The following is a 25,182-nucleotide window of genomic DNA, read 5'->3' on the forward strand; positions in this document are numbered from 1 at the left end:
GCCACCAGGCCACCTGCACTCAAGTTCAGGAAGGGTCCAGCTGGGTGGAGACCACCAGCCCCTGCCAGACAAAAACACCTCTACATCGTCTTTTCACCGGGTGCCTCGGTGGCTCAGTGAGTTAAGCCTCAGGTCATGATCCCAGAGTCCTGGGATGGAGCCCCGCATCGGGCTCTCTGCTCAGCGGGGAGCCTGCTTCCTCCTCTCTCTCTCTGCCTGCTTCCCCGCCTACTTGTGATCTCTGTCAAATAAAAATCTTTAAAAAAAATTGTCTTTTCATGGCTGATGCCACGTGGTTTCAGGGGGAAAGTGGGAACCAATCAAGGGAATTACTCCTGCCAACAGCGTCGTTCTGAAGGTCTGTTCGAACATGCCAGTGACACGCCTTCCGTCAGAACCCGAGCGGGTCCGTTGGAACGGACATCGGAATCGTTCTTTCATTCCACAAGTGTCCTGGTGTGCCTGCTCTGCGCCCGGTTCTAGGTTGTGTGTGGGGAGCACCCAGACAGAAGACATGAAGAAGTGTGGCCCTTTCAAGTGTGCAAGGGCAAGTGACTGTCCTTCGTGTCTCCAAATCCCAAACTCCATCCACCAAGGGGCCTTGCTGGTCACTGTAGTCTCCACTCATGTCACACTCTCTGTTGATTCACAAACTCAGGCACACTGGCCTCTCTCACACATCTAGCCCAGTTCTGCCACAGGGCCTTTGCACATCACTTCTGCCCATAAAGCTCGTTTCCGGCTTTTCTCATGGCTCCCTTCTACACCTCACTCAGATCTCAATTTAAATGGCATCGGCTGTTCAGCAGCAGGACTGTCGCCTTCCAGATCTCACCTCAAGGGTTCCCTCATCCTCAGGGACAAATGTAGGACACCCTATCTAGAACCATGCTCCTGCCCTTACAGGTCTGTGTTTCTTCACGACACCTCTGGGCTACCCGGGATACCGTATAATCGTTTGCATTTGTCATCCATCTCTGCCGCTGCACTGACGGTCCCCGCGGACGAGAAAGCGGCCTGCTGCAGTCAGCACGGCTACCGGCAGCGCGTCCGGGACACAGGCACGCAGAAGGTGCTGCACACACACGGTTGCGTGGGTGCGCACGGCGGAGTGAGGGCCTTGACGGCAGCGGGCGGCCGCGCTAGGACGCGGAGCGCTGAGTGGGACCGAGGAGCAGAAGGAGGGACAGGCGAGCACCGTTTCCCAAGGGACGCGCGCGGAGCCGCGGGGAACCGCACGGGGAAGAGGACGTCCGTGCTCTGCGGAGACGAGCAGACAGCAGGAGCGGTGTCTGCGGAAGGTCCAGCAAAGCCTGAGCTACAGGGAAAGACGATGACCGACCGAAACACCCCAAGCATGGCACCTCGGGGGCCCCCCTGCCCCCCCACAGACACGCCTGCTTGGGGCACAGCGGTCAGGGCTCCCTCCCGGGCCCAGGTTAGGAGTCCGGGAGAGCCGCGGTCTGAACGCGCCAGACTCCGTCTCACGAGCCCCACAAAGACGGGGGACGCAGAAGACGGGCAGAGGCAGGGACCCGCTCACGGACCCCGCGGAGATCTGGACGGCCCGCGAGGGCGGTGGGAGAGCGGCAGCTGGGGCGGGGAGCCTGCCCTGCCAGGAGAGCGGCGGCAGCGGGGAAGCCTTCCCGAAGCCCCGGCTGCGACCTGCGACCGCACTGCGGCTGGGGGAGCTGGTGGCACTTCAAAGAGACTCGGTTTTCCCAGGGTCACGCGCTGCTGGGGAGGGCGTCCTGAGCTCATGGGAACCGGTGGGGACTTCCGGGGGGACATCACGTGCTGACTCGTGATCGAGGTCTGGGCTGCGGACACTCCCCTGGGGCCTCACACTTCAGGGCCTGCTCTGGATCCTGTGGCTTTTGAAGAGTTCCTGGTTCTTTCATCCTCCCCCGGGGGGCTCCGTGGAGAAGACGCATCTGTGCCCCGACGGCTTCCCAGACGCCAGCGCTGCCGCGGCCCGGCCCGCGTCCCGGGGGGCCTGCGCTTCCGTGGGCTTTGTCTTCCGGCCGTAAAGGTCTCCGCCAAGACAGAGCGTGCTGGCTGCGCGAGCCTCGGAGAAGGCAGTCCAGCGGGGCCGCTGGGGGATGTGCACTGATCCTCAGCTGGTGCAGTGTGAGCCCCTGACGCGTGTCCCTGCGGGCTGTGCAGATGCCCGCAAGCTCCTGGGGCCCAAGGGCCAGCCCCCCCTCCTGGACCCCTGCTTTCGCGAGCCCTGCCAGGTTCTTGGGAACTTCCCGGCCCCACGCAGATGCACATTTCTGAAGTCACACTGGATGTCTCCCGCACCGTCACCTGTCACGCCTGGACTCCCCGAAAGCCCGGTCTGGGGGCACCCCCGAGCCACAGAGATCATACGACACCGGGGCCTGGATCGCTTTCAGGGCACTGAGTTTGATCTAGAAAATGCACCAGAGTCAGAGCCCGGGGCATGTTCTCCTCCACACTTCCCTGGCAGCCGCCATGCGGGGCCACCTGGTGTCACACTGAGGAGGGCGGTGACAACAGGGAATGAAGGCGAGGATAAGGACTCCCGAGAGGGGCAGGCAATTGTTGAGCGAAAACTGTGGAGGACACGAGCGAATTCAGGACGGAAAAGACCTGTGGGAGAGACGCGAATTCTGGAGAATGGGGAGCTGTGGAGAGAAGCGGAGTCCAGGGAGAGCCGGACTCGAAAGGCCGCGACACACCGGGGAGAGGATGTGGCAAAGACGCAGAACTGCGGGGAAGAACAGAACGAAGGGAGACGGGCGGCTGCGAGAAGGAACTGTGGGGAAGGTCAGAGGACTCGAGAAGAAACAGAACTTTCGGGAAGACAGAGCATGGAGGAAAGCAGCACCGCAGGAGACCGAGCGCGGAGGGACCATGAAGAATCCGAATCGCGCCAGCGCGAGGGAAGCGGCGGGAAAGCAGCCCCAGCACCGGGCTGCGGAGGGCCGGGGACAGTGGGGGAGGCACAAGGCGCCGCAGGACAACGGGACCGTGGGACAGAAAGAACCAGGGCAGAAGGAACTGCACCGGAGACGGGAGACTGTGGGTGAGACACGGGATTACGGGGAAAAGAGGAGAAATGTGGGACGGAAATGGAATGATGTGAGCAAAGGGATGACCCAGGGGAGAAGGGAGCTGTGGGAAAGAGCACTGCGGGGAAAGGGCGCGGGGAGAGCAACCGGGCACGCGGGAGAGAAGATCACGGCAGTGGGGGGGCCTGTGGGAATGAGAAACGGTAACAGGCAAGGGGATGAGGGAGAACCGAGGAAACGGCAAAATGTATTACGGGAGACGCAGAGACCACTGAGAAAGAACAACTGGGGGAGAATGAGAACTGTGGGATAGACACTATTTTTTCTCTTATCTGCTAATGTTCTTTTTATCTTTTTATTTGTTTTTTTTTTTAAGGATTTTATTTATTTATTTGACAGAGAGAGATCACAAGTAGGCAGAGAGGCAGGCAGAGAGAGAGGGAGAAACAGGCTCCCCACTGAGCAGAGAGCCCGATGCGGGGCTTGATCCCAGGACCCTGAGATCATGACCCGAGCCGAAGGCAGAGACTTAAACCACTGAGCCACCCAGGCGCCCCTCTTTTTATCTTTTTAAACGACTTTATTTATGTGACACAGGGAGAGAGAGACAACACATGCATATAAGCGGGGGAGCAGGGCCCCTGGGTGGCTCCCTGGGTTAAGCCTCTGCCTTCGGCTCGGGTTATGATCCCAGAGTCCTGAGATGGAGCCCCACATTGGGATCCCTGCTCAGTGGGGAACTGGCATCCCCTTTTCTCTCTGCCTGCCTCTCTGCCTACTTGTCATCTCTCTCTGTCAAATAAATAAATAAAATCTTCAAAAAACAAGCAAACAATAAAGCAGGGGGAGCAGCAGAGAGAGAGGGAGAAGCAGGCTCCCTGCTGAGCAGGGAGCCCAACTCAGGGCTCCAACCCAGGACCCTGAGACCATGACCCGCTGAGCCACCCAGGAGCCGTGCTAATGTTTAAGTTTTCACTTAAAATTCCCGTGAGCTAACACACAGCACAATAGCAGCTTCAAGCGTGCAGTCTAGTGTCGACGCGTGCACACGACCCCAGCTGCGCCTCGTAAGGGCCCTCCTCCCCGCCATCGCTGATTGAACCCCATTTCCCTCCACCTCCCCTCTGAACCCATCAGTTCGTTCTGTATAGTTAAGACTCTCTGGATTTCTACTTTCCACTTTTGTTCATTCTTTTGTTTCTTAAATTCCATATATGAGCAAACCATATGATATTTGTCTTTCTCGGATTTATTTCATTTAGCATAATACTCTCGCTCCATCCACGTCCCTGCAAATAGAAAGGTTTCATTGCTCTTTACAGCTGCATAATATTCCATGGGATCTTCTTCATGCATTCATGAGCCAGCGGACACTTGGGCTGTTTCTGTAGTTTGCCTGTGGCAGACAATGCTGTTCTAAACGTCACGGTGCCGGCATCCCTCGGACTTAGTTTTTCTGTGTACTTTGTGCAGTTGCTGGATTATAGGGCAGGTCTATTTCTAACTTTTGGGAGACCATCCTGAGATGCCTTATAAAAAAGTCATTTATAAAAAAGACTTCTAAAAAAGTGATTTAGAAAAAAGACTAACTTTCAAAGATACACACACCCCTATGTTTACCGTAACACTATTTACAACAGTTAAACCATGGAAGCCGCCCAACTATCCATCAGTACGTGAATGGGTCAAGAACATACGGTATATACGTGCAATGGAACATTACTGAGCCACGAAAAAGAATAACAACTGGCCATTTGTAATACACAGATGGATCTAGAGAGTATGATGCTAACTGAAACGAGTCAGAGAAAGACAAGTACTATACCATTTCATTCATTGTGGAATTTAAGAAACAAAAGAAGAAAAAGAAGAGATCAACAAAAACGAGGTGAGGCAGGTGGGGGATGGGAGGAGGAGGGGGAGGGGATTAAGAACGCACTCGTGAGTGGTAAAGAATAAAACCGCCGGATCCCTGGATTGTAGCCTGAAGCTAATGCTGCTCCTTACGCTGCCTGTTTCAAAGTAATAAAAGCATTAAACAAAACAACTGTGGAAGGAAACAGTACATCATGGAAACAAAAAGGGTTATGGGAGCACGAGCATCGTGTGAGAAAAGGGAACAGAATTAAAGGAAACTACAGAGAATTGTGGGAGACAGAGCTGTGGGGGAACAACAAGAAACTGAAGGACAGAATTTCGGGATAGAAGAGGAACTTTGGGGGTGTCTGGGTGGCTTAGTGGGCTAAGCCTCTGCCTTCTACTCAGCTCATGGTCCCAGTCTCCTGGGATCAAGCCCCACATCAAGCTCTCTGCTCTGCGGGGAGCCTGCTTCCCCACTCTCTGTCTGCCTCTCTGCCTGTTTGTCATCTCTGTCAAATGAATAAAATCTTAAAAAAAAAAGAGAGAAATTATGGCAGAGAAAGGGCACCGTGCACAACACAAAGAATTACTAGAAAGAGAATATTCGGGGCGCCTGGGTGGCTCAGTGGGTTAAGCCTCTGCCTTCTACTCAGCTCATGGTCCCAGTCTCCTGGGATCAAGCCCCACATCAAGCTCTCTGCTCTGCGGGGAGCCTGCTTCCCCACTCTCTGTCTGCCTCTCTGCCTGTTTGTCATCTCTGTCAAATGAATAAAATCTTAAAAAAAAAAGAGAGAAATTATGGCAGAGAAAGGGCACCGTGCACAACACAAAGAATTACTAGAAAGAGAATATTCGGGGCGCCTGGGTGGCTCAGTGGGTTAAGCCTCTGCCTTTGGCTTAGGCCATGATCTTGGGATCCTGGAATCGAGCCCCACATCCGGCTCTACGCTCAGCAGGGATCCTGCTTCCTCCTCTCTCTCTGCCTGCTTCTCTGCCTGCTTGTGATCTCTGTCAAATAAATAAATAAAATCTAAAAAAAAAAAAAAAGAAAAGAATATTTGGAAAGAGTGACATGGTGGGAACACTGGGCGATGGCAGAGAAAGGGGAATTCTGGGAGAGGGCCTTGTGGGAAAGACAAGAGACCATGGGCTTGAACCGGGCATGGTAAGGGACAGGAATTATGGGGGAGTACATTCTGGGGCGGGGTACTAACTGTGCCTGTCCAGAGAATGTGAAGACTTGCAAAAAATTTAAAAATAAATAAATAAATAAATAAAGCATCAAAACCTCTGGGACAAAATGGGCAATTACTAGAAAGAAATAACTGAGAGCAACAGGGCAGCAGGGAGAACAAGGGATTACAGAACAGACGGAAAACTGTGGGACAGAAAAGAAAGTGGGGAAATCATGAGCAGCATGGGTAAGGGGAGCTGCGGGAGAAGAAACGGGGAGTGGGACAGGCAGGGGGCTGTGGCAGAGATAAGGAACTGGGGGAGGAGTGCCTTGTGGGAGAAGGAACAGATTACGGAGGAGACACGGGAATGTGGGAGACGTAAGGAATGGGGGAGGAGAAATGGACTGTGGGAACGGCGGACAATGGTAGAAGGAATGGATCACGGGAAGGACGGAGAATGGCAGGACAAGCAATGGACTGTGCGAGACGGGATTGTAGGATAGGTAAGAAATGGTGGGAGAAATGGCTTATGGGAAATGAGGAGCGTGGCGACAGAAAAAAAGGTTTATGGGAGATGTGAGGCATGATGGAAGAAGAAATGGATTATGGGAAATGAGGGGCGTGGCGATAGAAGAAATGGGTTGTGGGAGATGTGGTGCATGGTGGGAGAAGAAATGGATTATGGGAAAGGAGGGGCGTGGCAACAGAAGAAACGAATTATGGGAGATGTGAGGCCTGGTGGGAGAAGAAATGGTTTATGGGAAATGAGAGGCGTGGCGATAAAAGAAATGGGTTGTGGGAGATGTGGTGCATGGTGGGAGAAGAAATGGATTATGGGAAATGAGGGGCGTGGCGACAGAAGAAATGGATTGTGGGAGATGTGGGGCATGGTGGGAGAAGAAATGGATTATGGGAAATGAGGGGCGTGGCAACAGGAAAAAAGGTTTATGGGAGAGATGAAGCACAGTGGGAGAAGAAATGGATTATGGGAAATGAGGGGCGTGGCAACAGGAGAAAAGGTTTATGGGAGAGATGAAGCACAGTGGGAGAAGAAATGGATTATGGGAAATGAGAGGCGTGGCGATAGAAGAAATGGATTGTGGGAGATGTGGGGCATGGTGGGAATAGAAATGGATTATGGGAAATGGGTGTGGCCACAGAAGAAACGGATTGTGGGAGATGTGGGGCATGGTGGAAGAATGAATGGATTATGGGAGACATGAGGAGGCATAGTGGGAAAAGGAATGCATTGTGGGAGAAACAAGTGACTGTGAGAGAGGCAAGGGATTATGAAAGAAGTGAAGAATGGTGGGAGAAGAAATAGCTTATGGGAAATGGGCGTGGCGACAGAAGAAATGGATTATGGGACATGAGAGGCATGGCGACAGAAGAAACGGATTATAGGAGAAGTGAGGAATGGTGGGAGAAGAAATGGTTTATGGGAAATGAGAGGCATGGCAACAGAAGAAATGGATTATGGGAGATGGGCATGGTGGGAGACTAAACAGATTATGGGAAATGAGGGGCGTGACAGAAGAAATAGACTGTGGGAGATATGGGGCATGTGAGAGAAGAAGTGGATTGTGGGAGAGGCACGGTACTGTGGGAGAGGCAAGGGATTTTGGGAGAAGTGAGGAATGTTGGGAGAAGAAATGGCTTATGGCGGACATGAGGAATAGTGGGAGAAGGAATGCACTGTGGGAGAGACAAATGACAATGGGAGAGGCAAGGGATTATGAGAGAAGTGAGGAACGGTGGGAGAATAAATGGTTTATAGGAAATGAGGGGTGTGGCAACAGAAGAAATGGATTGTGGGTGATGTGGGGCATGGTGAGAGAAGAAATGGTTTATGGGGAATGAGAGGCGTGGTGATAGAAATGGATTGTGGGAGATGTGGGGCATGGCGGGAGAAGAAATGGATTATGGGAGATGTGACGAATGGTGGGAGAAGGAATGGATTGTGGGTGAGGCAAGGGACTGTGGGAGAAGTGAAGTATGGTGGGACAACAGAGGGATTTTGGGAGGGGTGGAAAATGGTGGCAGAAGCAATGGTTTATGGGAGACAATGAGGCATGGTGGAAGAAGGAATGGGCTCTGGGAGAGACAAAGGACTGTGGGAAAAGTAAAGCATGGTGGGACAACAAGGGGATTGTGGGAGGGGTGGAGAATAGTGGAAGAACCAGTGGCGGATGGGACACTTCAGGCATAGCAGGAAAAGTAGAGGATTGCGGGAGATGTGGGGCATGGCACGAGAAGAAATGGTTTAGGAGATGGGGGACATGGCGGCAGAAGGAATGGGCTGTGGGAGACGGACTGTGGGATGGCAGTACAGAGGCACTGTAAGATGCAACGATTCCCCTCACCCCTGCCTACTATGTTCTCAACATGCCACGAGCGTCCTGCCTGGGGACGTACTCACGTTTCTAACCACGAACCCTTACGTCTCCCCTGGTGCCCTGTGCCTCCGCTCTGCCCACCAGCCACCATCCTCCTGATGCAGCTGTTGTATGGCCGCATTTCGACCTCCGTGGCCACGTCCCTCTCTCTGGACGCAGTCAGGAACAGCCGACACGGTGCAACACCTGTCCCCCCCCAGCCCTCCAAGACACACCCGTTTGCGCGGCACCCCACCACTTAGCCTGGGCCAGCCTGCCCGGAGCTCCGCTCTGGCCACGCCCCCACCCGCACAGGGCACTCTCTCAAGGGCGGTCCTAGCCCCGCCCCTCCCGCCGGCCCCGCCCCCAGCCTCCCACTGGAACACACCCCCCTCGTCCCCTCTCCCACGGGGACCTCGGAGGCGTGGGGAAGGCAGCGCCTGAAAAATACACACCTTCTCGCACCCGCGCCACCCTGGAGGCGGTGATAAGATCAGTGGCGGACTTAGGAATTCTTCCCTCCCGAGAAGCGACCCTGTTGGTGGAGCGTCAGAAATGTGGCACTAAAGTCCTTAACGCTCCTAGAAAGAGGAAGTAATACTTTAAGTTTTTCTGGAGTCCGTAAGATAAAAGCTAACCAAGTTTCTGTTGGTGAGAAGTACCCTTTTTCTTGACTTGTAGTTCTGAGGACAATTCCAGTTGCTTATAAAGACGCACTTCACATGCCAGTGCCACAATGCAGACGCCCCAGCGGAAACCTGCCGCGGCCACAAAACCGGATCATGAAAGCAATTCTCCCAGGATGCACTCGGTCCTCCGCCAGCAAATCCAAGTCTCTCTTTACGTACAAACCTTACCTGGCCTTTCGCCGGCCTTTAGCAGGATCTGCAAACCCTTCACCAGCAGTTCCGCACCTGCCTCTCTGGCCTCCAACAACCAGTCACACCATCCCACACTGTGGCCATCCCCAACGCGCACACCCGGACGCTCCCCTGTCTCCGCACCGGGTCTTGGCTGTCTGGTTATCCTTCTCGTCTCCCCCGCGGGTCTGCTGTGCGACACCCGGTCTGAACATCACCTCGTCCAGAAACTCTCACCCTCGATCCCCAAACCAACATAGTCCTTGCATTTTCTGTATTTCTCTGACAAGTCACATTTTTTCCCCCAAAGATTTTATTTATTTGACAGAGATCACAAGTAGGCAGAGAGGCAGGCAGAGAGAGGGGGGGAATCAGGCTCCCTGCAGAGCAGAGAATCTGACACAGGGCTCGACCCCAGAACCCCGGGATCATGACCTGAGCCAAAGGCAGAGGCTTTAACCCACTGAGCCACCCAGGCGCCCGAACAAGTCACATTTTTTTAAAAAGTAGAAGCAGCACTGTCTTTACTTACCTATAAATTTCGTACATTGTACTTCTCATGGACACGCCCCTCCCCCAACTGAAACGGTGCTGACAATATAGCAGATGCTCAAAACACATGTGCTGAAGATCAAATTCAGTTCACTCATGTTAAGTGCCAAGAAAGTGCCTGAGCCCATGTCACTTACTTACTCATGGAGGTTCAAGGTGAGCCTAGCGAATCCTAAAGTCCCACATGCTTCAGAACATGACGGATAAGTCACTTCAGCACAACAGTACAGAGAAGCCTAACCGTGCTAACTGCCTGGAACTGTGTCTGCGGGTCTTCTCTCCCCCACGGAACAGTATTTTCTGCTTTATGGATAGCTCCCTGTTACTGGAAAAAACAATAGCAAAGGAGCTGGAAAAAGGGAGGAAGAAGACAGCCCAAGGCCCAGCCAGGTCTCAGTCCCAGGGCGACCACTTCGAAGAGGGGTCGGACAGCTGCAGCGGCATAAGCCCGGGCTGCTGCGGGGGACCCTGCCCTGGGATCGCTCCCACCTTGTACCGCCCCCACTGAACCGCCCTGGTATTTCAGATGTGGCTTAGACGTTTTCACTCCTGTTTCGCTTCTGAATTCCACTCCTCAGACGAACATCTGCCTCATTTCCCCTCAAACTACGAACACGTCGGGTTATGTATTAACTACACCACATATGGGGCACTTGGGTGGCTCAGTGGGTTAAGCCTCTGCCTTCAGCTCAGGTCATGATCTCAGGGTCCTGGGATCGAGTCCCGCATTGGGCTCTCTGCTCAGCAGGGAGCCAGCGTCCTCATCTCTCTCTGCCTGCCTCTCTGCCTACTTGTGATCTCTCTGTCAAATAAATAAATAAAATCTTTAAAAAAAAATTAAAATTAAAAAAAAAAGGGTAGAGAGAGAGAAAAGGAGAAAGAGCTGCAGGCCAATATCTCTGATGAATATAGAGGCAAAAATCCTCAAAAAATACCGGCCAACAGAGTCTAACAATGTATTAGGGAAATCACTCACCACAAGGAAGTGAGATTTATTCCTGGATGCAAGATTGGTTCAATATTTGCAAATCAATCAACAGGATATATCACATCAACAAGAGAAAGGATTAAAAAAACAAACAAGAGAAAGGATAAAAACCATATGATTATTTCAACAGATGGAGAAAAAGTGTTTGACACAGTACAACATGCCTTCATGATAAAAGCCCTCAACAGGGGTGCCTGGGTGGCTCAGTCAGTTAAGCCTCTGCCTCCGGCTCAGGACCTGATCTCAGGGTCCTGGGACTGAGCCCCACTATTGGCTCCCTGCTCCGCGGGGAGCCCGATTCTCCCTCCGCTTCTCCCCCTGCCTGTGCGCTCTCTCTCTGTGTCAAATAAATAAGATATTGGGGGGAAAAAGCCCTAAACGAAGTAGGTTTACAGGGAACAAGCATCAACATAATAAAGGCCGCATAAGGAAAGTCCAGAGCTAACCTCACACTCAGTGGTGATACACAGAGGCCTTTCCCCTGACGATGAGGAGCACGACGAGGACGTGCAGTCTCACCACAGTCAGTCAAAACCGTAGTGCAAGTCCAGCCATAGCATCACGGAAGAAAGAACAAGTAAATGGCGTCTATAGCAGTAAGGAAGAAGTAAAGCTTTCGCTATTTGCAGATGACACAAGAAACCTGCCAGACTCCAAAAAAACCTACTGGAACTCATAAATGAATCCAGTAAGGCTGTAGGCTACAAAATCCATACAGAGAAATCCACTGCATTTCTAACACTAAGAAGCAGAAAGAGAAATTAAGCAAACAATCCCAGGGCACCTGGGTGGCTTCGTCGGTGAAGCGTCTGCATTCGGCTCAGGTCATGATCTCAGGGTCCTGGGATGGAGCCCCCCCGCATGGGGCTCCCTGCTCAGCGGGGAGCCTGCTTCTCTCCTTTTCCCTCCACACCTCCCTGCCTCCTCTTGTGTTCTCTCACTCTTTGTCAAATACATAAAATCTTTTTTAAAAAGAAAACAATCCCATTTACGATTGCACCAAAAGCAATAAAATACCTAGGAATAACTTAACCAAAGGAGTAAAAGATCTGTACTGTGGAAACTATAAAATACTCATGAAAGATGACACCTACAGACGGAAAGACAGCCCAAGTCTGCGGACTGGAAGAGTGTCATTAAAATGTCCATACAGCCCAAACAATCTATAGATTTAATGCAATGCCTATCAAAATACCAACAGCTTTTGGGGCGCCTGGGTGACTCCGTGGGTTAAAGCCTCTGCCTTTGGCTCAGGTCATGATCCCAGGGTCCTGGGATAGAGCCCTGCATCGGGCTCTCTGCTCGGCAGGGAGCCTGCTACCCCCTCTCTTTCTGCCTGCCTCTTTGCCTACTTGTGATCTCTGTCAAATAAATAAATGAAATCTTTAAAAAAAAAATACCAACAGCTTTTTTACAGACCTAGAACAAATAATCCTAAAACCTGTATGGAACCACACAAGACCTCGAATAGCCAAAGCAATCTTGAGCTATCGCGATCCCAGCTGTCAAGATATCTTCCTAGTATCAAAACAATATGGCAGAAAAACAGACACACAGATCAACAGAACAGAATAGAGAACCCAGAAATAAACCCATGACCGTAAGGCCAAGTAGTATTTGACAAAGGAGAAAAGATGCACAATAAGCAAGACACAGTCTCTTCGACAAACGGCACTGGGGAAGCTGGATGGCCACACGCCAACGAATGACACGGGACCACTTCCTCACACCAGACACAAAACTAAGCTCCAAGTGGATTAAAGCCCTAAACGTGAGCCCTAAAACCATAAAAATCCTGCAAGAAAGCACCGGCAATAATTTCTCTGACATCGGCCATAACAACACTTTTGTGGATCTGTGTCAAGAGGCAAGGGAAACAAAAGCAAAAATAAACTATTTGGACTTCATCACAATAAAAGGTTTCTGCACAGTGACAGAAACAACCAGCAAAACTGAAAGACACCCTACTGAGTGAGAGAAGATATGCACACAGGACATATCCAGTAAGGGGTTAGTATCCAAAATATATGAAGAACTTACAGAACAACAGCAAAAGCAAGAACAATCCAACTAAAAACAATGGGCAGGAGACATAAACAGACACTTTCCCAAAGAAGCCATCCAGGTGGCCAACAGACACGTGAAAAGATGCTGAACATCATTCATCATCAGAAAAATGCAAATCAAAGCCACAAGGAGATAACCCGTCACACGGGTCAGAATGGCTAAAGTGAAGAACACGCAAAAACCAAGTGTTGCTGAGGACGTGGAACAAAAGGGACCCTCCGGCACTCCTGGTGGGAACACAGATGAGGGGAGCCACTGTGGCGAGACGGTAGGGAGGGGCCTCAAAAATTTAGAATTATCCTAGGATTTGGTAATTCCACTACTGAGAATTTACCCGAAGATTATGAAAACACGAACTCACAAAAACACATGCGTCCGTCTGTTTACCGCAGCATCATTCGTGATAAATTACGGAAGCAGCCAAGTGCGCACTGGCAGGGATAAAGAACACGGGGAGTGAACACAGCCACAAACACATGGAATGTCTCTCAGCCATGAAAAAGAATGACACCTTGCCATGGGCAACAGCGTGGATGTAAAGATATAATGCGGAGTGAAATACACTCAGAGGAAGACACATACTGTATGATTTCACTCAAGACAAAAGAAACAAACCAAAAAGCACTCCCAATCCTAGAGAACAGGCTGGAGGTGAGAAGAGGGGAGGTGGGAGGGAAGAGGGTGTGTAGGTGACCGGGATGAACAGCACCGTTTCCCGGAGGAGCACTGCGCATGCACAGTGTTGTGGAGTCACTACCTTGCACGCGTGCCACTAACAGAACACCACGCAGTAACCGAACCGCAGTTTTAAAAAATAAGAAAGGAAACAAAGAGAAAAGGCCCCGCTCCTCGTCCGCACCTGCACAGGGCCAGGTCAGAAGCGAACTCGCATTCTGCTCCAACAGCTGCACCGCAGTCCAGACGGAGAGCTCTGGAAGCAGCTCTGGACCTAGCTCATCGGAGACGCTGGGCACTCAGTGTGCGACGCGCGGCCATCACGACTTGAAGACGCCTCCGGGGTGTACCGAGTTGGCAGGCGCAACACAGGTACGAGTTCTCTCTGTCCCCGCTCGGGCACCGCGCTCCAGTCCCGTCGGTGAGAAAACCGCCCTCGCAACGCCTTTCCCGGGACTTCATGCACCCAGGTGCACGCCTGGTGCATAGACCTTACTGAGACTCAGCTGTGTTCGGCGGGGGTGGAGGAGTGGTGTGGGGGGGGTTGGAGGAGGGGAGGGAGGAGGAGTGAGAGGAGGGGAGGGGGGATGGGGAGGTCAGGTGCGGAGGAAGGGGCGGATGACATCATCCCACCATCTCGTGGCCAGCTCGCCCCAGAGAGCCCGCGCCGGACGGGGAGACACAACATACTGCGAGCCGGTGAAGCCTCTAGAAGGACTACGCGGGTAGCCCCAGGGACACCCTGACCAGGGCAGTTAGAATCCTGAAATTGTCCCCAGGGCCATGGTCGTGACACACAGCCCAAATCAGATGCATGGATTTTCACAAATGGCCCGAAGAGCCCTAGGACACGAAGGATTTGAATGCTTTAATTTCTGAATAAAGTTCTTGTGCACTCTTCTTAGCCAACTCCTGCACAGCACGACTACACAAAGTACTAGACCGCAGAGTAGGAACAGTGTTTAAAGATCCCCAAAAGAGGCTACAACAGGGAAACTCCACCCACCCCTCGCTCGGACCCCGCCCCTTTCACCTAGCCCCTCCCCTCCCATCGTGCCCCGCCCCTTCTGTCATACACCCCGCCCCATCCAGCCGGCCCCGCCCCTTCTTTAGGGCTCCACCTCTTCCATCGCACACCCTGCCCCTTCCGCCATGCACCCCACCCCTTCCATCACACACCACGCCTTCTTTCGGATCCCACCTCACCCACCACCTCACCCACCACGCGCCATGCCCCTTCCGTCACATACTCCTCCCCTTCCGTAGGGCCCCACCCCTTCCACCAGACCCCTCCCCTTCTGTCACACACCCCTCCCCTTCAGGCCCCGCCTCTTCCGTCACACACCCCGCCCATTCCATCCGGCCACTCCCCTTCTGTCACACACCCCGCCTTCTTTCAGGCCCCACCTCTTCTGCCTCGCACTATGCCCCTTCCGTCACACACACCGCCCCCTCGGGCCCCGCCCCTTCCATCACATGCTCCACCCATTCCATCCGGCCCCACCCCTTCCATCATACACCCACCTCTGATTTCGGGCCCCACCCCTTCCGCCTCACACCCCGCCCCTTCAGGCCCCACCTCTTCCACCACGCACCACGCCCCTTCCATCACATACCCCTCCCCTTCCGTCACACATCCCGCCCCCTCGGGCCTGGCTTCTTCCATCACACGCCCCACCCATTCCATCCGGCCCCTCCCCTACCGTCGCACAGCCCGCCCCTTCCGTCGCACCCCTATGGCATACTCTTGCTGATGTTGGTGGTTAACTTTGCAGTTACTCTCTGGTTCAACATCCCTCAAAAAGCCCGACCCAACAGACATTAACAACACGTTACTTGGCTTTAAGTCAATAGCTCCTATTTTTACACATGTTCTTTCCACAATGAAAAATACCAACTGCATTCCTCGTATTTCCCAAAAAGCGTTCCTCATATGCTTTTTCCTTCAAAATTTTCTCCCAACTGGTATTCCCATTAGTTATTCTATTCCTAACTTTATCATTACTACTACTATTATTATTATTATTATTAGAGAGAGCACGAGCAGGGAAGGGCAAAGGGAGAATCCCAAGCAGGCTCCTCCGCCCAGCACAGAGACATACGCAGGGCTTGACCCACTACCGGAGACCGTGCCCTGAGCTGAAATCAGGCGCCCTTCCCTTCGCTTTTTCATTCTATCCTATAGACTGAGATCCTCGGGCGCCAGGCTGGCAGTCTCCGGCGCACACACCACACAGCTCCCAGCACAAGGCCTAGCAGAACTGGGGGAGGTCATCGGTCATTATTACCAGAACCAAGTATGGCTCTACCCATACAACGGAATATCATTCCGCCATAAGAAGATCAGAGATGAAAAAAGAGCTGACTCAAGCCGCCATGTGGGTGAATCCTGAACACATGATGCTAACATGATGCTGAGTGAAAGGCGGCAAACACAAAAGGACAAATATTTGCCCATTTGGATGAAATGTCCAGAAGACAGAAAGCAGACCCGTGGTTGAGGGGAGGAAGGAAGGGGAAGCGGCTGAACACAGGTACAGGGTTTGTTCTTGGAGTGACAACAACGTTCTAGACAACTCTGTGAATAAACGAAAACCCACTGAAGCTGAACGTACACTTTAAGAAGGTGACTTTTATGGTATGTGAATTAGAGCTCAACTTCTAACAAAGGCTCAGGAGGGAGGCAAAAACAACATAGGACTAAGGCCAACCTTCTCTGAAGCGACAAGCCCGAGGCACTGAACGAGGGAACGCGAACATCGGTGCCTGCGTAACTATCTAAACGCCAAGATTTTTAAGATCTTTTCTTACTGTGCTATAAAATACAAATTCCCTAACCAGTGGAGTTCAGATTTCAAAGACAAACTCTCCGTCACACGTGACAGCATGGCCGTGAATCACTCCGTCAGCCTTGCTGAGGGCTTGCACAGAAGAGGAGGGAAGGGACAGAAGCTTCCAGAGAGAGCTGCCAGAAGGAACGCACGTCCTGTTTCTACGGGCTCTGTCAGCTTTCTCAAAAAGCTCTGTGTGAACACTTTTGACTTTCAGCCACAGCTTGCTGAGAGAAAGAAAGCTGGGAGAGACTGACTGGTCTTGTTCCTTGGTGGTGACTGGGGCAGAGGGCACGTTGGGATGGTTTTTATTGTCATTTCTCATGTTTTAGTTGACTTCCACAGACGGGTCGACCCCTCTGAAACACCAGGATGGGAATCGAGCAAAACAGAACGGATCCAGATCAAACTTTCTGGCTCATTCCACCGGAGATACCACGCTAACAGCAACTCCCCTCGGTGTTCTCTCACCTTGAGGAAGGATCTGCACCAGAGAGAAAATCAACAAACACACAGTCCCTGCCTTTTCGCTTTAGCCAGAAACAGTTTTCCTTCAAGGCTTCTGATAACAACCAGACAATACCTGTCTCACGGAGTCGATCTATCAGTTCATCTAGATGTTTTGGCCCCGAGAATAAACCGACCTGGTCATCTGAAACCAAACCCTCCTTCACTGTAGTTAAGTGCAGGAATGGAAACAAACAAACGCTAACGTCATTTCCAAATAGCCTCAGTGTACCTTCCCTTCTCTCCAATTTCAACATTATTGCCTTCCAAAGTCGTCTGGATCGTGTGGTGTTTGCCTTCTGCTGTGGCTTCACGCGTGAGTGAGTGTGTGTGTGTGTGTGTGTGTGTGTGTGTGCACTTAGCTCAGACAACACACTGGAGAAAGCAAATTTTTGGATCCCACCTTTTGGACAACGTCATTATTCCGAGACAGTCGTTCTGAACTGGGCTCACTGTGCGTCCAGGGGATTTGCTGATGTCTGGAAACCGTGCTGGTGGTCACAGTCGGGATGGGTGCTCCTGGCAGTGAGCGGGCAAAGGCCAGGGAGGCTGCCCCGCATCCTACAGGGCCCACAGCACCCTTGGCACAAAGAATCCCACCGAGCTAGATGCCAGCAGTGCTGGGAATGAGAGACCCGCTTGGAACACTGACGCGGTAGATGGGGCGAGAGGCTGATGGACGAGGCAGGTGCATTTCTGCCAGCCCCAGCGTCAGCTGAGGAAAGACCATGGAGCCTGTATGTCCCAGAACACGCTCAGTCGTCGACCTTCTTCAACATTCTCTCTGGCTCTTTGTGAAACTACCAGTGGGCTAGCAAAACATTATCACTACCAAAGATCTGCTCCTACGGATCAATCTGCGTGTAGGTTACAAACGATCAGGTCAGCTAAAGCTTTGCAGAGGTCAGAGTGGTGATTTCCAAACCCGTCCTCATCAAGAGCTACAATGGGGCTAAAACCAAGGCATACAAGGAACCTCAACAGGAAGGAGACCGGTACATTAGCAAAAAGTCATTTCATAACTTCCAATTCAGACTGTACAAAAACTACCGTCATCAGAATAAGGATGCTCCTGTCAACACAAAATTCTGGAACCAAACACTGAGGGCTGCCGGCAAAGCTCCGTCACTTGAACAGTTACCTTTTCCGGTGTGGGTGTGTGTGTCTTTGCCCCCGTGTTTTGGTTTCATCGCATCTGATCCAGGAAATTCAGTTTCACAGGGCTAGGGAGCTGAAAACGTACGGTTTTAAGGCAGCTCATCGTCCCACGTCTGGGTAGTTCTCGCTCAAACCGGGAGGGCAGGGCGAGGGCACTCAGCCCCACGCACGCACGCTAGGCCAGCCGGACGCGTTAGCAGCCGCCAGCCCCGGGCAGGTTAGGAGCCTTCGACCGCTCACGCGTTTCAGCACACACGGCTCCTCCCACAGGTTTTCGCGTACGTCTCGGGATGGAATCACTTCCTCGATGTCTAAAGGACCACATTCGGGTTCTGAGAGGCCGGTCTGATGACCGCAGAGCAGTCCGGAGGGCACGGCACTCGTGTCGTTAGGTGGAAGGACAGATCCCAAGAGGCCGTGCGGGGTGCTCCGGCTTTTCACCTGCAGCGGCTGCGTGTGACCCGGGCAAACCCCACTGCACTGAGCGGAGGTGGCATTAAAACATGAGAGAGAGAGAGGTGGGTGGTAACGTGCCAGGTTCGCATCGGCGTCGGCTGCTGTCCTTGAAGCTCGTCACCGCAGGGCCAACCCCCCCATCGGACACAGGACTTGCAAGCTGGCCCAAGGACTCCAGGACACACCCGCCTCGGCGGACAGGGCTTACCTTCAGACAGCATGCTCAGCGCCTCGTCCGACGTGTGCCCGCCGACCCCTGCCACCTTCCCGCAGGTCCGATGCTCACAGGCCACGCGGGAGCCCTCCGGGGACAGGCAGGTCCGCTCGCAAGTGGACGTCACCACGGACTCCCACTGGATCTCCTTCCTGGGGGACCGAAACTCCAGGCTGCAGCCCGTCCAGCCATAGAAGGCCAAGGACAAGAGAAACCCTTGGGCCGGATTCAGTATCCCCTGGGAGGCAGGAGAGAACGACATGGGTCAGTCAGCACTGTGGAGTGGGAATCAGAGCACCAGCTCCGCGGCTCGCACGCCCGCTGGGCTGCGTCGTGGGGAAGGGAGCCGCCGGGCTGGTCCGGGGCGGGCAAAGACTGGCTTCAGGCACTGCCCCTTCCAGGGAGCCTGAAAACAGAGGAGGTGGGGGAGGGGACTCGGAGGAAGATGGAGGCAGGGGACGGGGAAGGAGGAGGCAGGGGACGGGGAAGGAGGCGGCAGGGGACTGGGGGGGGGCAGTGAATGGGGAGAAGAGGGGGCAGGGGACGGGGAGGAAGAGAGTGCAGGGGCGCAAAGCCGGGCAGTGGAACGAATCCTGCCGTCTCTGCCAGCACGGCCTTGGCCCTCCGACAGGGAGGCGCCTACCGACTTGTGCTCACGAGTCAGAGCAGGATTTAACGAAGGTACCCGAGGCCGAAAACGAGCGTAGAGAACACTCCTCCACTTGGTGCGAGGAGCAGCCCTGAAGCGAACCGATGGAACCCAGGGAGACTCCAAGGAGAAGGGCTGGGGGAGGGGCACAGCCCTCCTGTACCGTCTTCGTGCGTCTCATTCCCCCGGTTCTGAAGCAACAGGAATACCAGTTCCGCACAGGACATGCGGTACCTGCCCGCTCCGCCTGGTCTTCCCGTTACGATGCAACTCGACGGGATCGCCGGGGGCACGAGCTCGCGCCGTCTGCACCTCTCGCCCGTGCTGTGCATTTCTACCCGACGTCTTCTCGCACACGTTAGTCTGGTGTTGTAACCAGCCTCATTGTCCTATCTTGCATTTCCCCAGAATGCTAGAGCTCTCAGGATGTCACCCCCGCAGGACATTCCGTCAAGAGGGAAAAAGGAATTGACGTAGCCATTCCCCCATGTTTGTTTTACTGCGGCGGCCTGCCCTGCTTTCTCACGACAGATCCTGCTACAAGGATACCTTCACGCCTGCGGCTTTTTTTACAGGCGGAAACCGTTCTTCAAGCTAAATCCCTGCAATTTTGAGTCTGCCGGAAAGGTCCGATGCGCTGCACCTCACCGGCGGACGGGAGTCGTGCGCATGTAATCAACGGTCCCAACAACGAACGGCACGAGCGAGCTCGCGGGCCAAAGCCGATGGAGGGACGGGGAACCCGACAAACTCACTCACCGTACTTCTGAGCGGTTCTTGTCCTTCAGACTTTGGCTTTTCAAGAAAGAAAGTGTAAAATCAAGCCTGACCTACCATAATAAACCACGTGGTCTTGGCCGCATTTCTGACAGGTTTCAAAGAGCTGCCGCTGATATCTGCTTGCATTTCAAGGTAGAAGAGAAGGCTCTCGTTGATGACGTTGGGCAGCCAACTGTCGGAAGGAAAACAAGCCCACGTTACAAGATTTACTCGAAAATGCAGGGGGTCAAGCTTTGCGCAGCGGCAGCATCGTCGCCAATGAGGTTTATCCGAGGCGCGATTACTGCTAATTGAAAATGCAGGGGGTCAGGGAATGTGTCTTCTAACACCGTATGTCCTGGGGGGGGGGCCTCGATCAGCAGAAACCAGTGCATGCAGAACTTAAGAGCTGTAACTCCTTTCCTCACGTCTACAGCAGAGAGCGACAAATGTTTCCAAGGGGAACACTCGCCCCACATCAGCAGGAGTGGATCTAAGCAGCCTATGAAATACACTGACCCAATGTGAAACTGACCCAGAACTAGTGTTTCGCTGGAAGGGTACTGAAACTTTTTTAGGGAGACCTCCTAAAATCTCGCTATATTTTTTTTTTTTAAAGATTTTATCTATCCATTTGACAGACAGAGACCACAAGTAGCAGAGAAGCAGAGAGATGGGGAGAAGCAGGCTCCCGGCTGAGCAGAGAGCCCAACACAGGGCTCAATCCCAGGACCCTGAGATCATGACCTGAGCCAAAGGCAGAGGCTTAACCCACTGAGCCACCCAGGTGCCCCTAAAATCTCGCTATCTTATGTTTAAACTTTCTAACGTTACTATTGCTGGCAGGCCAACGCACTTGAAAATGATGGGCTGAGTGTATTTTTAGAGAGAGATAGTCTCCATCTCTCCTAGGAGAATGTCCAAACCAACCTCGTCCTCGCAGGTACATTATGAACAGCACAAAGACGCACCCTGTGCTCAAACTACTGATTCACCCGTTCAAGAGCCTTTCGGATTCCTACCTGTTTTGCATCGGTCACAGATCCATGCTCAAAGCCTCCTCCTGAAACTCGGGGCAGAGTGCTAGTGGTGAGGCAAACTGAGCAGAGAGAAATTGCTCTCTACACTTCCTGACCGCCCCGGAGCCCTCACACCAAAAAACGTACCCTTGCCCTTGTTTCTTGTCAGATACAGGAATCCTCAACGGGTAAATTTTAAAAGCGTGGTCGAATGCTTTATATTGGAGTTAGAACTAGCAGCGGCAGTAAACACTGGACACACTTCTGGGTTGTAACAAAACTAAACACGGGACTTTTTCTGCTTGAAGGGCTTTACGTATGACCTGAGCAGACGTGCATGTCTTCCCAGGAGTTCACACGCTGGGGACTGGCCTTCTTGCTCACACGCATTTCCTCTAAGTGTCCAGCGCAGTGTCCAAGACTTCCTTTCCAAAGACTCTTCCCTTTGCAAAAAACTTCTGGGTCACACTTGGAAAAGTGTGACTGCATATCCCTTCCCAGCAGCAATTTAAAAAAAATAGAAGAAAGTTTACCAAATGATGAAAACCAGCATTATTTTGAAAAACCGGATCTTGATCATCGCACCCATCCGCCGCTCGTTCTCTGTGTAAATGCCTTGTCTTCCTTTTAGGAGAGAGGCCACTGCAAAAAACCAGAGTGGAACTTCATGTAAGGTTCACGACCTGCATTTCCAGAGGGACAAGGAAGGGAATCCGCGAAGACGGCAGCCCGTAAGCCAAGGCGGCGGAGCGTGTAGGCGCGACACCGCCTTTCTTCCCTCCCAGCTTGCAAGCTGCGGTTCACACAGACTCCAGGGGATGTAGAGTCTGTCAAATTTTCTTTTTCTTTCCTTTTCAGCTTATTTGAGAGAGGGAGAGAATGAGCGAGTGACTGAGAGAGAACACAAGCAAGGTAAAGGTGGACGGGCAGAGGGGAGTGGGGGAAGGAGGCTCCCCGCTGAGCAGGGAGCCTGATGCACGGCTCCATCCCAGGACCTCAGGACCATGACCCGAGCCGAAGGCAGATGTTCAGCCAAACGAGCCACTCAGGCGCACCTACAACTTACACTTTCAAATCACTGTAGACTTACATAAGAGTGGCAAAGACAGCACAGAGAGTTTCTACGAACACGTACCTGGATTCTTTCCATGCCAGCACCGGACACACACATATACGTCATGAGGAAGAGATTAGCAATACTGCTTTGCTATCAGTTCAGCTCCAGATTTTATTTCGATATTTTGAGTTCAAGAACTATATCTATTTTTTAAGAACTATATTCTTGAAGGTTTGTATTTTCTATTTTAAAAATAATGCACACTTGGGGCGCCTGGATGGCTCAGTCGGTTAAGCATCTGCCTTCAGCTCAGGTCATGATCCCGGGATCCCGGAATCCCGGGATCGAGTCCCACATCGAGTCTCACTCCCACATCTTGGGATCCCAGGATCAAGCTGAGTGGGGAGCCTGTTTCTCCCTCTGCAGTTTCCCCTGCTTAAGGTCTCTCTCCCTCTCAAATAAACAAACAAAATCTTTAAAAAATGATAATAATAATGCACACTTGCTGTTTTGGAACATTGAAAGATCAAAAATTTCTCTTTATACACAAGTTGGAAAATATTAAAAATGTTAGAGGAAAATTAATGAGCCATCATGCACCCTCAAACCAGCACTGTGCACATCTTCATGCATTTCTTTCCAGGTCTTTTCCTATAAGTGGTTTTCATTTGTTTGATGTAACTAACTCAGCGCTTCCATGCAAATCTGCTTAAAAAGTTGCTGTATTGTCAACAAAACCAAAAGCCAACTGACAGAATGGGAGAAGATATTCGCAAATGACAGTACAGATAAAGGGCTACTATCCAAAATCTATAAAGAACTTATCAAACTCAACACCCAAAGAACAAATAATCTAATCAAGAAATGGGCAGAGGACATGAACAAACATTTCTGCAAAGAAGACATCCAGATGGCCAACAGACACATGAAAAAGTGCTCCACATCACTCGGCATCAGGGAAATACAAATCAAAACCATAATGAGATATCACCTCACACCAGTCAGAATGGCTAAAATTAACAAGTCAGGAAATGACAGATGCTGGCAGGATGCGGAGAAAGGGGAACCCTCCTACACTGTTGGTGGGAATGCAAGCTGGTGCAACCACTCTGGAAAACAGCATGGAGGTTCCTCAAAATGTTGAAAATAGAACTACCCTATGACCCAGCAATCCCACTACTGGGTATTTACAAATTGATACTACTACCACAGATACAAATGCAGTGATCCGAAGGGGCACGTGTACCCGACTGTTTATAGCAGCAATGTCTACAATAGCCAAACTATGGAAAGAACCTAGATGTCCATCAGCAGATGAATGGATAAAGAAGATGTGGTATATATACACAATGGAATACTATGCAGCCATCAAAAGAAATGAAATCTTGCCATTTGTGATGACATGGATGGAACTAGAGGGTATTATGCTGAGTGAAATAAGTCAATCAGAGAAAGACAATTATCATATGATCTCCCTGACATGAGGAAGTTGAGAGGCAGGGCGGGGAGTTTGGGGGGTAGGAAAAAAAAATGAAACAAGATGAGATCGGAAGGGAGAGAAACCATGAGATTCAGGAAACAAACTGAGGGTTGCTGGGAGGTGGTAGGGAGGGATGAGATGTCCAGGTAACGGACACTGGGGAGGGTGTGTGCTGTGGTGAGTGCTGTGAAGTGTGTAAACCTGGTGATTCACAGACCTGTACCCCTGGGGCTAATAACACATTATATGTTTATATAAAAAAAAGTTGCTGTATTTAACATACTGTTTTTAAATGCAGACGTGGGGGACAAAAAAGGGATCCAAAGACCCGCAATGATTTCCTATTCCTTCCGGCAGAGTCCTTTGAACGTTTTAAGGTTCTACAGTCAACGGCTCATCTTCAATCGATCTCCTGTTAAGATGCACGTTTTTCTTTTTTTTGTCAAAGATCGCATTTATTTGAGAATGAGAAAACGTGCACACACCGGGGGAGCGGCAGAGGGAGGAGGAGAACGCCCCCCCAAGCGGGGACCCTGATGATGCAGGGCCGGATCCCTGGACCCCAAGATGACGCAAGGCTGGATCCCAGGAGGCTTAACGGACTGACCACCCAGGCGTCCCGCACGTCCTCATTCTTAATCCGCACCTGAGGGACCGCCGGGGCTTAAGCCTGGAGGTTGCTCCCGGTCACGCTTCCATGAGGACACGGTGGGGACCAGAATGCCAAGTCCCCAGTCTCAGCCTTCCAGCGCCTTCTGCTGGCTCACAACCTCCTTCTTATCCAGTTCTTACCACTGCACTTGACTCACTTCCTGTGCTCTGCTTCCTGTCTCCTGCCCCACCGAGGAAAGACACAAGCCAAGCGTATCTTGGGAGTGGCCAGGCTCACCACTCTCAGCCCAGACTCATCCCCCAGCGCCCTGGGAACTCCACAGTTTTCCAGGGGCGCGCCCGGGGCATGCAAGGCACAGCGAGTGCAGACCCACGATGAGCCCCGACAGAAACGGAAAGTCCACTGGTTCCGGCCTGGAGCTGTTCAACGCTGGCAGAGACGGAGCCCAGCCCTGAAGGGGCCTGCTCATCGCCGTTACCACACACGCTCACGTTCCCCACGTGTCCTGTGCTTCCGTCTCTGCACTTGATCTTAGCCAAAAGGCCGAGAAGCGATGTGTGCTTCCGTCTCTGGAGGGGGACCGATGAGGGCAACTGTCCCGGGGATTCCAGAACCACGACACCTGCCACCACGTGAGCCCAAGGCACGGAGCCGTACCCCCATGGTCCCGCCCCCGTACGCCCATGGTTCCGCCCCCGGAGCGCTCCCTGTCACTCACCCGCGGTCACCGTCTTCTGGAACAGGATGGGGTTGGCCACGAAGACCAGCAGCAGCGGCAAGTACGTGGTGACGTAGTGGGGGACGGCGTGCTCCAGGTCCCGCTCACACCTGTGGGAGGAAACAAGTCGT

General features: G+C 52.3%; 1 protein-coding gene and 1 pseudogene across 7 annotated transcripts in view; one reads left to right on the forward strand and one right to left on the reverse strand.

The window, feature by feature from the left end:
* Positions 1-25,182, reverse strand: part of GPR143 (G protein-coupled receptor 143) — a 68,082-nt gene that overhangs the window by 6,106 nt on the left and 36,794 nt on the right. For all 7 annotated transcript variants that reach the window (XM_045996472.1, XM_045996476.1, XM_045996471.1 and 4 more), the window contains 4 exons: positions 25,052-25,161; positions 21,717-21,825; positions 20,240-20,357; positions 18,751-18,994 (listed from right to left, as the gene is read on the reverse strand). In XM_045996472.1, the coding sequence (XP_045852428.1) occupies positions 18,751-18,994; positions 20,240-20,357; positions 21,717-21,825; positions 25,052-25,161 (581 nt within the window). The remainder of the gene's footprint in view (positions 1-18,750; positions 18,995-20,239; positions 20,358-21,716; positions 21,826-25,051; positions 25,162-25,182) is intronic.
* Positions 20,415-20,636, forward strand: LOC123935632 (annotated as a pseudogene).

The sequence above is a fragment of the Meles meles genome, chromosome X, assembly GCF_922984935.1.
Source record: "Meles meles chromosome X, mMelMel3.1 paternal haplotype, whole genome shotgun sequence".
NCBI classification, from domain to species: Eukaryota; Metazoa; Chordata; class Mammalia; order Carnivora; family Mustelidae; genus Meles; species Meles meles.